General features: G+C 35.7%; 2 protein-coding genes across 3 annotated transcripts in view; both read left to right on the forward strand.

Annotated features, from left to right (window-relative positions):
* LOC140168202 (death-associated protein kinase 1-like) overlaps window positions 1-17,201 on the forward strand; it is a 91,548-nt gene that overhangs the window by 15,496 nt on the left and 58,851 nt on the right. The window contains exon 4 of one of the 2 annotated variants that reach the window (XM_072191538.1): window positions 138-1,149. The exons of the other annotated variant lie outside the window; for it this stretch is intronic. Within the exon in view, the coding sequence (XP_072047639.1) occupies window positions 138-805 (668 nt within the window). The 3' untranslated portion in view covers window positions 806-1,149. Of the gene's footprint in view, window positions 1-137; window positions 1,150-17,201 lie in introns of those variants that run through there. 2 annotated transcript variants of the gene reach the window in all.
* Window positions 15,863-17,201, forward strand: part of LOC140168201 (uncharacterized) — a 95,391-nt gene continuing 94,052 nt past the window's right edge. Inside the window, exon 1 of the mRNA XM_072191535.1 lies at window positions 15,863-15,977. The gene's annotated coding sequence lies outside the window, so the exon portion shown is untranslated. The remainder of the gene's footprint in view (window positions 15,978-17,201) is intronic.

Raw genomic sequence — 17,201 nt, forward strand, 5'->3', positions numbered from 1 at the left:
TCTACACCCCCTGTGTGGAAGATTAATGTCAGATTTTCCATAGGGTGTATGGATTTCAACGGGAATAACCAATAATCATTTGTCACACCATATTTTGCAAGCATTATTAGAATAAATCGCTGTCTATCCTAATACAGATATGAACATTCACCACATTGCCTGGCGTGCAACACTTCACAAATGCTGGAATACACTTCATGCCGACATTAAACCAAGCGACCTTAATCACCCATTCCTGAAAGAGGATGACGAAGAATCGATCCTGGCTGAAGAAAAAGCACATGGCGTACGAAAAGCAACAGAACTACTCCTCAACCGTCTTCTTCAAACCCAAGGTTGGTATTCCGATTTCTTGGAAAGCCTCAAAGTCGCTGGCGCTAATCACCTGGTAGAAATGCTGAAAGAAAGCCACGATGAAATCGTCAAGACATTACCAATGGTAAAGATAGTACAAGAGAGATATCTTCAAGCATGGAGTGGTGTAATGAGGGACCAATGGATGCTGTTTCGTTCGACAGTAGTTCCACGTACAGTGTTGCCCCATCTATCGTTTCTCACCGAAGAAGACAAAGAAGCAATTCTTGATGTCGAAGAAGAGATCGGGATATCATCAGCCGCGGATATTCTTCACAATATCGTCAGAGATAACAGTGATCCAAGCTGTTACAAGGTCTTGATAGCATGCTTTAGAGAGAATGGGTACGCTGACTTGGCCGACAAGCTGTGTGAAGAACTGAAGAATGGTCTTGATGGACACGAATACAAATTCATTAGAGTACATTCAGAAAATCTGTTTCCTTTGTAAAAAGCGTTGCATTGGGCTATTCCAGTTGAAATCCCCTGTGGAAGATTTTGGAAATATCTTCCACACAGGGAGTATGTTTTTCAAATGTAATTAGTCAAAGTTAATCATTTTGAAACCCATACCCCCTGTATTATGGCTGTACCTGTATCTTCTACAATTGGAGTGAGTATTTCAAATGGAACCCAATTGTATATTCTAGTCAAAACTTATACTCCCTCTGTGGAAGACTTCCACAGGGACAGTGTAGATTTCAAATGGAATAGCCCATTGGGAAAAATCAAAAAATATTTTACGAAGAACAACATTTGATTTGATTTATGTCAGCCGCATGTATATTTTGTGTAAAGTGGAATACATTTGTTACAAATTACATTGTATATAGTACGCATCATCCATTTACATTAGTCACAGATTATATATTACAACTTTTTGCAAACAGATCCAATATCCATCAAATTAATCAAAAATTAATGCATTAAACGGATGTAAATATTGTATATTAGCTATAAATAAGCTACACAGGTTATAAGGTACGTTAGACGTACATTTAAGAACCGTGATATTTTAATTAAACATTAGGCTTGCTCTGGATACGATTGATTATATGATTTTTAAATTGATATCGAACAAGCGATCGACCAGCTTGAACGTTCATTCCTTTTTAAAACTTAAATTGTTCAACTTTTGTCAAGATCTTATAAGATTGGTCAAAGTTTTCATTTACATATTTCATTATGTGTTGTGTAACAAGCAATGGCCATGCCTCCAAAATATTTTCAATTATAATGCGGTCTTCGTCAAGAATTCCAGCTTAGTCCTCTAATATATACGTATTATAAATATCTACCAAAAAGTAATTACCCCCCTTAATTACCATTATTCCAAATTCTTAGTCAGTGGAAGTGGTCTATTTCGTAGACACATAATCTGATTGGACAATCGCATGATTTTGGGTGTTTTCTATCAGGCTGTAGACGACCCCACGTCATCATGAGTGTTGATAACGCGTAACACGCTCGTAGAGGTGCGCGTATGTATCGCGTTGTATGCATAGACGCAGTGTGGTATACTCGCACGCGCTAGCAGTACGTGCAACAAAAGACGTGAAGTTGTAGACAAGTTTCGTTCATTTTAGAAAAGGGGGAGTTTTTATGACGGTAACTTGTTGGATATGCATTGAAAGCAAAATATTTTTCTGCGTATTATGACAATGGTCCTAATATTAATGTCTCAGCGTACATTTAAATGAAAGTATCCCAAAATTAGAAAATTTCAGGAAAATCCTATTCAGTGCCCAAGGGAGGATATGTTTCCAGCTCTCATAATTTGAATTAGTTTTCTTGTTTCGTGAATTTGAAGGAGGTAAAAACATGTAATAATAAATAAACAAATATCATCCTGGTCAATATCAGTGGTCATTATCTACTTAAGGCGTGGGGTATGGGCGAACTTGAAGTACAGGTATCTGGAGAGGGGAAGCAACGAGTTACCCCAAATCACAGCGACAGGTAGTGACTGGGCCGCCGAGTGCGAATATGTATTTATTTTGGAAGGTTCGTGTTTGTTTTAAATTTTGGGGCGTTTTTCCAAAATTTGATATTTTTAGTGATATTTCAAAAAAGCGTCATGCCAAAGACAACTCTTTGGGCACATACTTTGTTATTGCTATTGCACTTCTTTTCCACATACCTACGTTACCATTCGCTTTAGTGATTTACGAATATTATATATATTGTGACTGCAATTTGGCGTTTTCAATGCAATTTAAGCTTATCATGAAATTAAGAAAAATATCTGCACACGCTTCTTTTATAATTTTTATCTGATCGTCGGCTTTTGCAGGCAACATAATGCAGATTGGCTCACGATAGATGTCGTATTCCTCTATGTGAGTCACTTGATGATAAAATCACTTTGAATTCCTTGTAACAACACACAAATGTCCGTCTGGAAACCGGGTTTCGGACTAAATTATGGAAGAGCTCTAGTCTTCGGCGCCGTATCAAATCTCATAAAAAAGGCCACGACTGGCGAGTATGTATTTATGTTTCCCGCACGAAAGCATGCGTCTACTTCTATACTCTACTTCTTTGGAAACGTTGACCTTTGACCATTCTTTGTATAATGCCCTGCTATGACCTTGATATGTACACTTGTTTGGGTACTGTTAAAGCATCGACTTTCTGGTCAGAAGATAATCCTAGAGGGATATAGTATAGTTTAACTATTGAGTGAACATAGTGAAAGACCCATTATTGATTAGGCGCGGATATTAAAAGCACAGGTCCTAATCCCGTGTATAGTACTTAGACAATTATGAATAATAGAATAATAGAATTTTCTACCTGCGTTCTGCATTATGTATTTTCTTCTCTTTTAAACCTATGCCTATTTATTTATTTGTTTATTTACTGACTAGTTTGGTAGATTAGTAAGTAATTAATAATATTCCATGATTCATCGGTTTATTATTGATTGTTGATAACTTGAAAACTTGATTGATTGATCGATTGATATTCCTAGTTTATAGGCCCTTTTAATTTTGAATTGCATTGTACATTAGATAAATAGGGCTATAAGTATTGATTTATTCTATTCAGCAATATCAAGGATTACTATCAAATTTCTCGTAGCTAATTAAAAACCTCGCGTCGAGGTTTTGCCAAGTTTTAAAAATAACGGTTACTTAATGAAATAACGGTTAGTTCATGAAAAAGAAGAAGTGAAATTTAGCAAAACGCGACGAGGTTTATTTGCCCGTAAGAGAGCTCTATTGTTCCGCTATTGTATCCGCTATTGTATCCACTATTGTATTCTATTCATAAAAGCTACTGCAAGAATCGCGGCAATCCCTGATATTGCTGGTGTCTACCGCCGGCGTTTCGTATGTATTAACATTCAAAATGATCCGATACTCTTTCATTTATAGACTTATTCCCACCTTTTATATAATATTCAGAAATTGCAATTATGAAAACTACAAACTTTGAAAGTGAAAATATATTACCATCGAAAATATATCATACTTAAATTCTATAGAATCTATAGAGGCATTGCATGTGACGTATCATCCCGTAAATATGGCAGACTACTCAAATGCATTCAACAAAAGCATGATTGCAATCTACCGTGACAGTTCGTCTCACACACATAACCCTGCACTACGATCAAATAGGTTGATGACAACATTTGATTGAATGGACTGTACTCCGCCATAACTACGGTGAAGGACACCGGTTCAAATTCTTTGTTTGGAGCCAATCAATAATTTCATGCAGGGCCTCTATAGATACCCAACCCAGAAGTGCCCATTTATTTTCTAATTTTTGTAATCGCGCCCAAATATCCCCGCAAATATCTTATACACGGTTTTATTGATTCATTTTGGGCATTTCAAAAGTTAGAAGTCGTCAAAAATGGCAACATCCATTGATAGCAATGGTTGAGTAAACATTGTCTAAACACTGGATAAAAAGACAGCTTTGTACTACAGAGAAGATGTGAGGAAAAGGAGATAGATCCAGCTATCCTCAAACAAAATATGTGTGCTGCCGCTCATTCAAAAGTAATCACGCTATTCAGGTTTAACAATAAAATACAATAAAGGGGTTCGAACCCATGATGGGTGTGATACACAACTTTGCTTAATAGTTTTAGGGAAACGTCAGTGTCTGTATATCATCATACTATGCATACCATGCATGCAGACCCTAACATCCAGTTATATTTCAAATAAAATATGACCGAAGTTCCATGGCAAATTATAATTCCTGACGCTTGTTGACTCTTTCAATACGATTTATGATAAAGACTATTTTCAATTATCAAAATATCTTTATTAGGTTTGCAGGAAATGACAGGAAAATACATATATAAACTATAGGGTTCATCTATTATTTTTTTTAATAATTCTTTTACCCCATGCAGCTGATTGGGTGGTTACGGGTCGTTTAAAAACCACTAACCGCGAAATGAGGATATAGAACATAGGCCCCCGCAGGGCTACAAAAAACTGCTAACCGCAAAATATGGATATCCAACTAGTTTGCCCCTCGAAGCTGTAAAAAACCACTCATCGCGAAATATGGATATCCAACTAGTTTACCCCGCAGGGCTACAAAGAACCATTAACCGCGAAATATGGATATCCAACTACTTCGCCTCGCCTTTGTTCCTGGCTGGTGGGTGGGGGAGACATGTGTGGTAGCTGGTGGGTGCATCCTTGTGATGTGGATGTACACACAATGTGTTTAAACAGTGCAATAGTATATCTTTTTATGTAATTGCCCCAATGGGTTGGAGGAGTCACACCTTTTGGTGACAGTGTCTTGATGCTTCTGACTCTTCCTGGCTAGCCCATTGGGTCTATTTTACTTTTGTTTCCTTTTGCATGTATTGCGTAATTTTACTTTGCTTTTTGATGTATTTTTAGCCGAATTTGTAAAATAAAATAAAATAAAATACAAAGAACCACTTACCGCGCAATATCTTTTTACCTCAAAAAAAGAATTAATATCTACCAAAACACGTTTCAAAACGTAAAAAGGGGCCAAGTTTAAAAAATCTTTCCTGTGAAGAACCACAAACCGCGAAATATGGATATCCAACAAGTTTGCCCCGCAGGGCTACAAAGAACTGCTAACCGCGAAATATGGAAGAACTGCTCAAAAAACCACTCATCGCGAAATATGGATATCCAACTAGTTTGCCCCGCAGGGCTACAAAGAACCATTAACCGCGAAATATGGATATCCAACTACTTCGCCTCGCATGGCTACAAAGAACCACTTACCGCGCAATATCTTTTTACCTCAAAAAAAGAATTAATATCTACCAAAACACGTTTCAAAACGTAAAAAGGGGCCAAGTTTAAAAAATCTTTCCTGTGTGGCTTTTCACCTTTTTTAAACTTGGTCCCATTTATGAAAGTTTCTAAAGACCCATACGAAGTCATCTTTAGGCTATTTGTTTGTTTTCTTAGTTGTCAGTGTTCATTTTGTAGAGTAAATTAATTAATGTTCGTGCTTGATTGAAGTTTTTCCGTAAAGACGTCATAATGTATTTTGATTTAAGCAAAAGTAGCAAATACTCACTTTGTTAAATTCTTCATCGTCTTGTGCGATCCTGCGCCTTATGTACAGATGTAGGGCCTATAGGCCTAATATGTAACAGGTTGACAGACAGTCAATTTGCTAAGTATATATAATACTCTACTACTCTTTATGAACACGCAATATAATGAAACATAAACCTTCAAATGTTTTTGATAATACATAGCCTACGTCATATTGCACCGCTTTCGAACAGTCTTAAACCTAATTGTTGCATGTAGAAATTAGGACTCATTCTTCATGTTATTACGGTACCACTTTACTGAATGGGACCAAGTTTAAAAAAGGGTGAAAAGCCACACAGGAAAGATTTTTAAAACTTGGCCCCTTTTTACGTTTTGAAACGTGTTTTGGTAGATAGTTACTTGGCTCAGTGGTATGCGCTAAGTTTTACAAACGGGAGGTCCCGGGTTCGATTCCCAGCCCTGCCTGTTTTTTTTCAAGGCTGACATTTTACTCAACTCTTAGTTTCACGCACGTACGTTATGTACGGCGATCATGTATATAATTGCAGTGAAATCCTAAATTGTGTGATTACAAATGATAATATTGTGATGGTCATTTTAGGGTTGTTGATATTTACATTATTCTTATTGCATATGCTGATCGCACTACAAATGTTGTCGGTGATGCTGATTCTTAAAAAAAAAGTTGTATCTTTAAGACTTTTCAATTATTTCAGGGTTGCAATCAATTTTGACAACTCTGAGCATCTAGCTCCTTTCGTTATAACCATCGAAATGCTAGCGATACTGATTTGATGTACACAACTAAATGTAATTTGACTTTCAGGTGCCTTTTATTGTTATTTTGTTTAACATATTTGAACTGAATTTGGTGAAATCAAAACAGTTTAAAGATATCCTTAAAATTTTGTCTATGGGAGATTTAACTCGGCAAAACATTTTCTGAAATAGTCAAAAGCAGATGGAAGTGTTTTTATAAAAATCACTTGCGAAATGTAGGCAGCAATCTTATTTAGGAGAGCAACATAAAATACTTGATAGATTTATTATGTATTCAGAATGAAATTCGGTGTGTCTGATGTTTTTTCAAGTCCCACAAAAATACTGTGCAAAGGTGGGTGACCAAGCCCATAAAAGTAATCTATTAGAAGACTTGCCTTTATTTGTGACCTAAAGTGGTTGACTGATTTTGTCACATTAATGTTTTTTATCAATAATATTCCACTTCATAGGACTGGTAGCTAGCTTTTATGGTTTTGTAAGCAAATTTTGTTTTTGTTTGAAATAATTATATTAAATCGTTGGTATTTATTGTGTGATACTTATGTCTATTTACCTACTGCATGAAATAGTATTGTTGAATGCTACAGGTAGCTGGTTTGTAAAATGCTTAAACATACTTGTGCTTAATTCCATATAATATGTATCATAAACATTAAGTAATTCATACTTCTTAAACATAGGGGTAGAGTGGCTTAAAATGTGACTGCTCGAAATTATTCTAAGTGCCTTTATTGTCATTTAACCATTTTATTGGCATAATTTATATATGGAAGAATTAACGTACACTATAGTGAATAATAGTATTATTAGTAAAATATATAATTACAGTGAAATCATGAAATATGATTATAAATGATAATAATTGTGAAGAGTCTTAAGGTTGCTGATAATATTACAGTTATTGCACTTATAATGCTGACGGTACTTCAATCTTTGCCAGTGATGCTGATTCTCTACAAAAATACAATTTTTATCCTTAAGGGTGCACACCTGTAAATAAGACCCACTGACTTTCTGTAAAACAGGGTCTGTGAAAACGTAACTTTCTTGACTTGAGAGCCACTCAGCTCTTCCAAACTGCAGAGAAAACATACAGAGTCCAGTGACTTTCCAACCAGATCACCCTAGAGGCCATAGAGCTTACGCCAGCTCACAAGTAGACTGGTGTTTCGAAAATGTAACACCTTTTAAAAGCTTAGCCAAATCCTCCACTTTTAGTAATCTATTAATAGCAATTGTGGTTGTTATTTCAATATAGCATTTAAATAATATTTAACTCAAAGTTTAGCTGTTGTTTGTGACAACAAATAATAAAATGGGGATTAGGTTCCATCATGCGGAACACTTTCAAATGACCTGTTATTTGTTAAGAAAATCAAAGTTCTTAAGGGGGTATAATACCCTGATTTTCATCAGTACCCATCTTCTTTTTTTGTTGCAAATTTATGAAGTATATAAATATGTTCATCACCTCATGTCCTGAACTTATAAAATATCTCTACATACAAAGTGCTTTTAAACCATTTTAGAAAATCATTTTAGCCCTATATATTTTTTTGTTTACTGTATCCTAGTAACTCAGATGTGTGTTTCATAACAAACCATAATTTATTCTATTCAACATGTCCAAGTAGAATACATGAATAGAATACATTAAATCCTTTGTTATACTATCTATAGAAATGTACTCACTGATTATAACACTGAATAAATTAAATAGGCTTAATCTCTTCCACATAGACAATTTAATACTATACACCATGTATGTATCTTCTATAATGTGTTGTTAGGAAAAGAGATTAAAAAAGGCTATAAGGTCATCAAAGGTCAGGTTATAGGTCAATTGGTTCAGGTCAAATTCAGGCATCAATTTTGAATACATGTGATAGTCTGTGATATCATACATGTCATAATAAGGCATCAATTTTGATATTTTGTCTGTTACTGGATAATGGAAATGTGTGAGGTGGATATACTAAAATACCTTGGGATGTAAATGGTGAGTACAATTTAGATTGCCTAGTTGAGATGGATTGGGCAAATAAATATAAAATAGTTACCAAAATCACAAAAATGAAAACTACCTAATATGGTGGTATAGGTGACAAAAATACAATATTTTTCAACATTGCTCTAGTGTGGTTGTGGTAACCTGTTACCTATGGCTTAATTAAGTTTCAGTGAAATAGTGTCGCAAGTTCAAAATACAAAATATAGCTCAACATTGAAAATAGAAGCATTTTAACCGGTTCGTTTATTGATAGTTGTGGAGCACCAAGTTCATGAAGTCATAAAAGAAATCAGGGACCACTTATTCCCATTTTACACATCAACATTATTTCCCTAATGTGTTAGCAACACATATCCAAAATTTTAACAAAATCCGTTGATAGTAAGCTTTCCAAAATGAAGTGAATTTAAAACATCAGTGATGTACCGCCTTTTGGCTTATACCATTAGAAGCATGTACGCTTCATTGATACCGATGCCACCATTATTGAACGAGAAGATTTGCCCCTTCATTTTGCATACCTTTGTCCAATTTCTTTTTCTCATTTCTTAACAAAATGCAAAAAAAATGCAATGGGTGTAGTACCCCCTTAACAATATCAAATCATTTGATTTCCTAGGAATTCGTATATACATTTCATTATTATATTAGAATTCATGAACACAAAAATTGCTTATATTCCTGCGGGAACACAAACACAATCACTTCTACCATTTTTATATATTTAATGCATGCAATTCTGGCACGAGTCTTAATGAAAAATATTAAACAATATCAGTTTTATCATAATTAATAAAGATAATGCAAGTTCGATACATTTGTTTCAATATGTTCATATATTTTTGGAAACATCTGCCAATGAAATGTTCCTGTTCTTTCATTTCATAATCCGCCGTCGTTAGAAACTGATTTTAAGATACTATTTTTTTGTTTTAGGGTGGATATGAGTAATGTGTGTATTCATGTACGATAAGGATATAATTATTACAATATAATTTGTTTTATTTCAAAAATTTTACATCATCATCATTTGAATTCGATCAAGGAAACTATTTTGCATAAAGAATTCGGGATGAAGAAACAAGAAAGAAAACAAACTACAGAAATTGGCCTATTTACAACCTAACCATATAAACGGGAAACGGCCGTTCATGTTTGCAAATACTGGAAGATATATAGTTTGATCAGCTCGTAATTGGAAAATGTTAGGCTTTTACCACTACGCTGAAAAGTAGAACCGCGTTAAGAGTGCTATATTTAGTTGACCTGACTAGTCTTTATTTTGTGTGTTGAAGATAGTAGACGAAGTATAGGACTTGAATAAAAATAATTCGTGATGCTTCTGGCGAGTTGTCAGAAGAAAATTCTCAAAATAAAATATTTTGATATTAATCCGCGATGTTATAAGGCCGGCCAATTACAAACTGATCAAAGTATAATTATATAAACTTCATTATTCAATCATTTCCTTTCCAAAACATAAGAAATGTGTTACGAATATGAAACATTGTACACTTCATTATTTAATCATTTTCTTTCTTGGATCTATTGTATCATGGTTATAGGGCCTGTGGCACATAACGCTTTGCAAGATTAAAGTGATATTGAAGATGTAATGTTACTTTGAAAATAAAATATTCTGATTCAATAATTGACTTCATTACTTGACTCTTTCATGTGTATTTTATACTATCCATTAACATGATTAATGCGTTAATGAGATAATATTTGATTATTATATGACAACAAAGAATGAAAAATGATAAGCTAATAAAATCATAATTATAAAAATGCATGTGTCGACATTGGGTTGCAAAAAGCAAACTCAGGTTGACTTAAAATCTAAGGTGATAACTTCAAGTCTACCAATCATGTAAACTCTTTTCACTGTATTTAAAAAGAAACCACGAATTGCTCATTAATTGACAATTGCCCCCTTTTGATAAGATACACAGCTGGAGTAATCTCTGGCACATTTTTTATGATAAATCAAATGTTCTGCATATTTATACTATTGCCTTGTATGTCAGATGTGAATTGTAAGTACTCCAATGAGTTGTCTGCGGATTTGTGGTTGCCCTGCAAAAACAAATCGTTATACAGAAACGTTTATATGTCGGGTTGTATAAAAGGTATAAACGTTTTAATAACATTCAGAAAACATAATATTTGGAAACTTTATGCAAAACATTTTAACAAAATGTTGAGTTTTGTCAAAATATTTTGCGAAAATGTTTGCCAACAAATATTTTGCAGTAACATTTTGACAACATATTTAAAAATGTTTTTTCTTATACGACGTTTCAATGTATAAGACATTTAAATGTTTTAAAAACGTTTTTTACCATATACCAAAACGTGTTTATAACACGTTTATAACGTTTTAGAAACATTTTTGTGTTTGCTGGGTGGGCATTCACAACAGGATTCTCACCTGTCAGTATTAGGCCAAAATTTATGACTGTTCAACTAGCCTGAGCAGTATACATTAGGCCAAAAAAGAAGGTCTATCTTAGACACCCGTGCGCATTGCTATGTGAACTCCAATTAACACTCAGCGCTACGCGTTGGCCGTAAAATTCAGTGTTTTTAATAACGTATATTATGTTTCTGTTTTTGAATATCACACAGTATATACTTAATTGTAAAAAATAGAAATATCGCATAGGCTCGTTAAAAAAAAATCTCAGCACTTTTTTAACCAAATGTTTAAGACAGACTTTCTTGGGGGGAGTGGGCCTTACCGACACATAGTCGACACTGTGTGTACGCTTTTTAAAGTCAACAGCATACACTTAGAAGAAAACTTACTTGTAGTAACTTGGAATAGAGGTCCCTAAGAAGGAACGGCTCACTGTGTAAGGTGAATTGCTGGGAATGGACTACAGTTCATGAACACCTACCATAAGCATGTACGGTGTCAGCAAAGCTACATTACACAGCACTTCCACTTCCACACTTCCAGCATAGAGACTGTAGAAGAGGAACATGGACATCACCAAAGTGATTTCATCATCACCCAACTAGACAACCTAAAAGCCTTCCAGAACTGCATATCATATTGCTCGTATCATAACTTAGTCTCCAACGTGAAGACACATATGTTGAAAAACTGTGGTCCTGTTTCAGAGACACCACACCAATAAAATAAAGAGATTGTGGGCATCACGAGGACCCGCTAAGTGACAATAACTCCCGAGGATGTTCGCGAGCAGGCCTCGAAATAAGAAGAAAAATCAAAGGGTTCTCTGGACCCTTGCCTTTGAAATTTCAAGGGTCCTCGCCAATTTTGAAGGGTCCGAACCCGGACCCATCTTTTGAAATTTCAAAAGAAAGAATTAGCTACGGCGATCACGGTATGTAGATTGTAGAAAATTGAAAACCCGGGTTGAAAACTTGATGGGAAACTAAAATGAAAGTATACTCAGGGAGCTGGACCTATAATGTGAACCAGATTTTCCAGTGGAACATTCAAACTAGGATTTTCTGCTCTTTGCCTGGTTTAATTTTTACGGGTCATGCGGACCCTTACCCTAGGAAATGTGCGGGTCGGCGCCTACTTTCACGGGTATTTGACGCAAGGACGCGCCTTATTTCGAGCGCTGTTCGCGAGGCCTGTCAACAAAGAATGAAGACCAGAGTCGCCATGATGAACAACCAATCAAGTCGTAATAAAAACCAACTATACCAAAAATAAGACAGTTAAGTATGAAGTAAGGGAGTGGAGGAGGTTACTACTTAAAAAGTTATCAAGGGTAAAGAGACCAAGTGCAGGCGTAAGAACAAAGATGGTGTATTAAAAACAGCCACCTCGGAGGATATGAAGTGCTGGGAGGAATATTTCAACGGGCATCTAAACACACTCAGTTTACGAGATGAAAATATTCTCCACAACATTCCAGACCCTACATGCTGTTACCAACACCCCAAGTATAAATTTTACAATAGACGTGATGGAGGAGGCTATAAAGACCTTGAAAAGCAACAAAGCATGTGTTTGGGACAAAGCGGCTGCCAAACCCTCGAAAGCAGGTGGGCTTCCGATGAGACAGGGCACAAACCAGTTAACAGAGCAATCACTCTATTGACCATCCTTGGGAAGGTGTTCTGCAGGATGGTCCTGAATAGAATCCAAGAGACCGTAGATAACCACCTGATGGAGGATTTCGTAGTGGCCGAGGTGCCGTAGATGCAGTGTTTGTTGTTCGGCAAATTATTAAAAAGGCAAGGCAAAGACGTATACCGATACATTGGAATTTTAAGGCTTCGTTTGACACCATCTGGCGAGAAGCACTGTGAGAATGCGGCCGAGACATATGCAATCCATCGCAGTAGGCAAGATTCTGGTTGACTTCATCGAAAGCATGTACAAGCAAACCAAATGCTTGTTTATGATGAATGGCAAGATCACCGAATGGTTTCACGTAGGAGTTGGTGTAAGACAGGGATGGCTCCTCTCACTAAGCCTATTCAACATATACCTCGAATTGTTTTTTAGATGAAAGGTGTCCTGAACCTAGGTAGCGAAATCTAGATGGGCGACATGCATATAAACAATATTCGCTATGCTGATGATACAACCCTCATGGAAATTTTATTCGAAAAGCTCCAAATTTCCACCAATGAAGTTCAAGATCATGTCAAAAGACCCACGATACATCAAACTTACAACACACCAATTGACAAAACGGAAAACTTTGTTTTTTCTATGTAGTACACGGTTTGTTTTTCAATGTAGTACACGGTTTGTTTTTTTATGTAGTATACGGTTGTTTGATGTGATCATTTATTAATGTTTCTAACAAAAAATACACAATTTTCCATTCTAGTCCTTTACAATACCAACATCTATCACACTATTAAGCGCATACGATATATTTTTTAGGTATTTCTAACTTAGATTTTCTTTTCTTTACCAAATTCTTCATCTTTTTCTGCCTTTTTGTGGTAATTTTTATTCAATAAACTCTATATTTGTGTGCAAATTGAGGGCGCTATTTACATATATTTTAAATTTAATTTAGCCCAATAATATGAGTTATTCCTTTCATTTCATGATTAAAAGTAGTTCGATAATTTCCTTGCTATATGTTACTCATTTGTTTGATGTTTTAATGCCATTATTACCTTGTAAATATGCAAACACGATTTACTATAAATAGCGCCATCAGTGTTCAACTTTGCTTAAACATACAGTTCTACATGCCATCAAACAACCTTGAGTAATGTTCCTACAGTCAAACGGCGTACCAGATTAGAAGCCTGAGCATTTTTGGGAATAAAAAGCTTTATCTGGTCGCACCACAACACCTCAAGGCCACTCAAAATCAGAATCTACAGAGCCCTTATCCTCCCTATTGCCACATATACGACGTATAAAGCCGCATGTTGGACTTTACGGAAACCAGACCAAATCAAGCTTGAAGTATTGAGTTGCTTTGGTCTTTCCGCTGTGTTAGACCAATGGCCAAGATAAAGAAGGAGGAGATCATGCGCAGACTGCATGTAACAAAGACCATTCTGGAAGTAAATAAATAAATGTAAAGCGAAACTTTTCATATCAGCATGTAAGTTAGTGATGTATCAGAAGTAGCTACATATGCCCAGGGGCGTAGCCAGCTTTCTTGGTCAGGGGGGGGGGGCAAAATAAAATTACAGGGGCACATGTGAAAAAAAATTGCAGTTGCAACATGCAATTTTTGTTTTTAGAGAGACTGTACATGTTTTCGAGCTTCCAAAAAAGGCTTTATTGGGACGATGTGCGCGCGTAGCGGGCAAAAATTTGAATTTGACACTATTTTTGCCCATGATCGAGATAAAAATGGATTCATTGTGACAATGTGCGCGCGTAGCGCGAAAATTTTTGGTATTTGACACTATTTTTGCCCATGATCGGGGTGAATTTTGATGGAAAAAAGGCTCCTTGCCCTTTTTCTTTTCCTTTGCCCTTTGGTCAGAGGGGCACTTTTTTCTTTCATTTTTTGTCAGGGGGCAGTCTGCCCCCTGCCCCCCCCGCTGGCTACGCTACTGCATATGCTTAGATATATGTTAATTTATGTAAATGAATGTCTACATTACACTAGCGTCAAATGGTACACAGTAAATATGCTAATGATTAGCAACATATTTAACGTAACCCAGAGATAGGTGCAGAGCAGATATTTATATTGTTCGTTACCATGTTTATTGTTGAGTAATATGAGAATCGGCGAAATGTGTAATAGGGCCTATATTGCCTACATGTATATATCATCAATGGGAAGCTATGCACATCGCTGAGGTTCACTTGTGCATCAGTGCAAAAATGCATATTGCTAACATCAGATATTGTGTGTAGGTTTTAAAATTCACATTTTAGCGCATTTCTTTCTTTATTCATGTTTTTCATTTCTTTTCTTCTTTTTTTGCGCGGCTTTTTTTGTTAATCGGGAAAAATGTTAAAAATCTTGCGACGAAGATGCCAAAAAAGTGGGCCATAAAGGTAATAAAAAAAATCCACGTCCGCATAGCCTGTTTCGGCTAAAAGCAAAATAAAAAGAAGGAAGCTGAGAGAAATCTTCTTTTTTACTTTACCAGTTTACACTGGCTACAATTTGATTGTTGAATGAAGGATAACCAACTGTGCCACAGGGGTTGAGATTATTTTGGCTCATAGTCCGAAGGTTCCCTAGTCCGAAGGTTCGCTAGTCCGAAGGTTCGGTTCTACCTAGATGTAAGGAGTCACGAAATTATACTAATATATGTATTCCTATCTATTTATAATGTATACACATGTATACTAGCCCGAATAATAAATAAGGTTCTCTAGTCCGAATATAGAATAAGGCTCGCTAACCCTAACCTTAACCCCATCCATAACCCTAACTCTAAACCTAACCCTAACCCTAACACTAACACTAACCCGAACCCGAACCCTAAACACTAACCCTAACCCGAACCCTTGTGCTATATTCGACTAGAGAACCTTCGGATTAGCGAACTTAATTTGGTTTTCGGACTAGCGAACCTTCGGACTAGAGAACCTTCGGACTAGCGAACCTTCGGACTAGAGAAAAGTCACTTAGTGCATCAGCATAATTTTGCTGATCTTTAATCGTACATTCAGTATGTACATTACTTCTGACCTTTTTCCAGTTCATTGCATCCAGACATTGTGGCATATCAAACTGGTGTACATAGACGTACGTATACTAATCGTTTTCTGGAAGTGAAGTAGTAAACTTCATTCCATACTCGATGTATCAGGAGAAAGGACGACAATGATCATGAAATAGTGAAATTTATCATGTGCATTCAAAAGGGTAAGCGGGTTTAGAAACACATTATTATTATTATTATTATTATTATTATTATTATTATTATTATTATTATTATTATTATTATTATTATTATTATTATTATTATTATTATTATTATTATTATTATTATTGTTATTATTATTATTATTATTATTATTATCACTAACATGTGCTATATTTTCAGTTGATGTTGTACACTCCCTAAAGCATTCGTGTGTATTAAGCATTTTAAGTCATTTTTTCAACATTTTTAGCTTATCGTTTTCTACGCACCTTTTCTGATCTAGAGACATCGATTAGTATACAAATATTGAATGTTTATGAGTTCAATGGTAAGAATATTTTCATAAGGAGAAATATGGACTGTTCCATTCAACGAGGCTTTGCGTGAATAGGCCACACCAACACCAATTGCACTCCAGTAACTTGCCCTAGCGGGCTAGGATGCTGCTTCGCAGCCATACTCTCTCCGCGCGCTATAAGCCCAGTCAAATTAAGAAATATAAGGGGTTAACCCACCACTGCAATAATCCAATTAATTACCATTCATTTCAGAAAAGCAAAATAAAAGTTCCACAAAAATAAATTTCAAAGTCGATCAAAACCTGTTAAGAACATACCAATGTATTTCCATGTCTTTCGAACTATCCTTTTTCTGAATCCTTATGATGAGAACAAGACATTGGTATGGATTTTATCCAGATTTGACCAACTTTGAAATTTCACCCCTGCATAAGCGCCCATTTTAGATTTATGCAAATTAGGCACTGTTCCACTATTTGGATTTTCAGGGACTTTTGATATGTTTTGTGTGTGCTTTTGGGAGTAAAATGGATTCTGTTGCAATAGTGGTAGTAATTTCATAATTTGATTGGGCTATATTGATTTGATTTTTTGATTTGATTTTATTCAGCATAATTCGAAGGCATTGCGATCAGAGGAACTTCAGTTCTAGCACGTAAATGTCCCCGTATTTTACGATCCGTTTATGAATTCCAAGTAAATATTCTAAGGTGCCTGGGTACCACATTCGTGGGGCAAAAACTCTATATGGGGTGGTGCAATAATTATATGTACCCCGGGGTGGTGTATTATAGGGGATTCACAAAGATTTTTGACAGACCGCCCCATCCCCTTTTTTTGCATTCTGTGACAGGTCGAAAAGAATTCGCCTTCAAAAAGCCTGCACTCGCATCACATGATTTGACAATGTAACGTATTAAATTG

Source organism: Amphiura filiformis, chromosome 13 (assembly GCF_039555335.1).
Source record: "Amphiura filiformis chromosome 13, Afil_fr2py, whole genome shotgun sequence".
NCBI classification, from domain to species: domain Eukaryota; kingdom Metazoa; phylum Echinodermata; class Ophiuroidea; order Amphilepidida; family Amphiuridae; genus Amphiura; species Amphiura filiformis.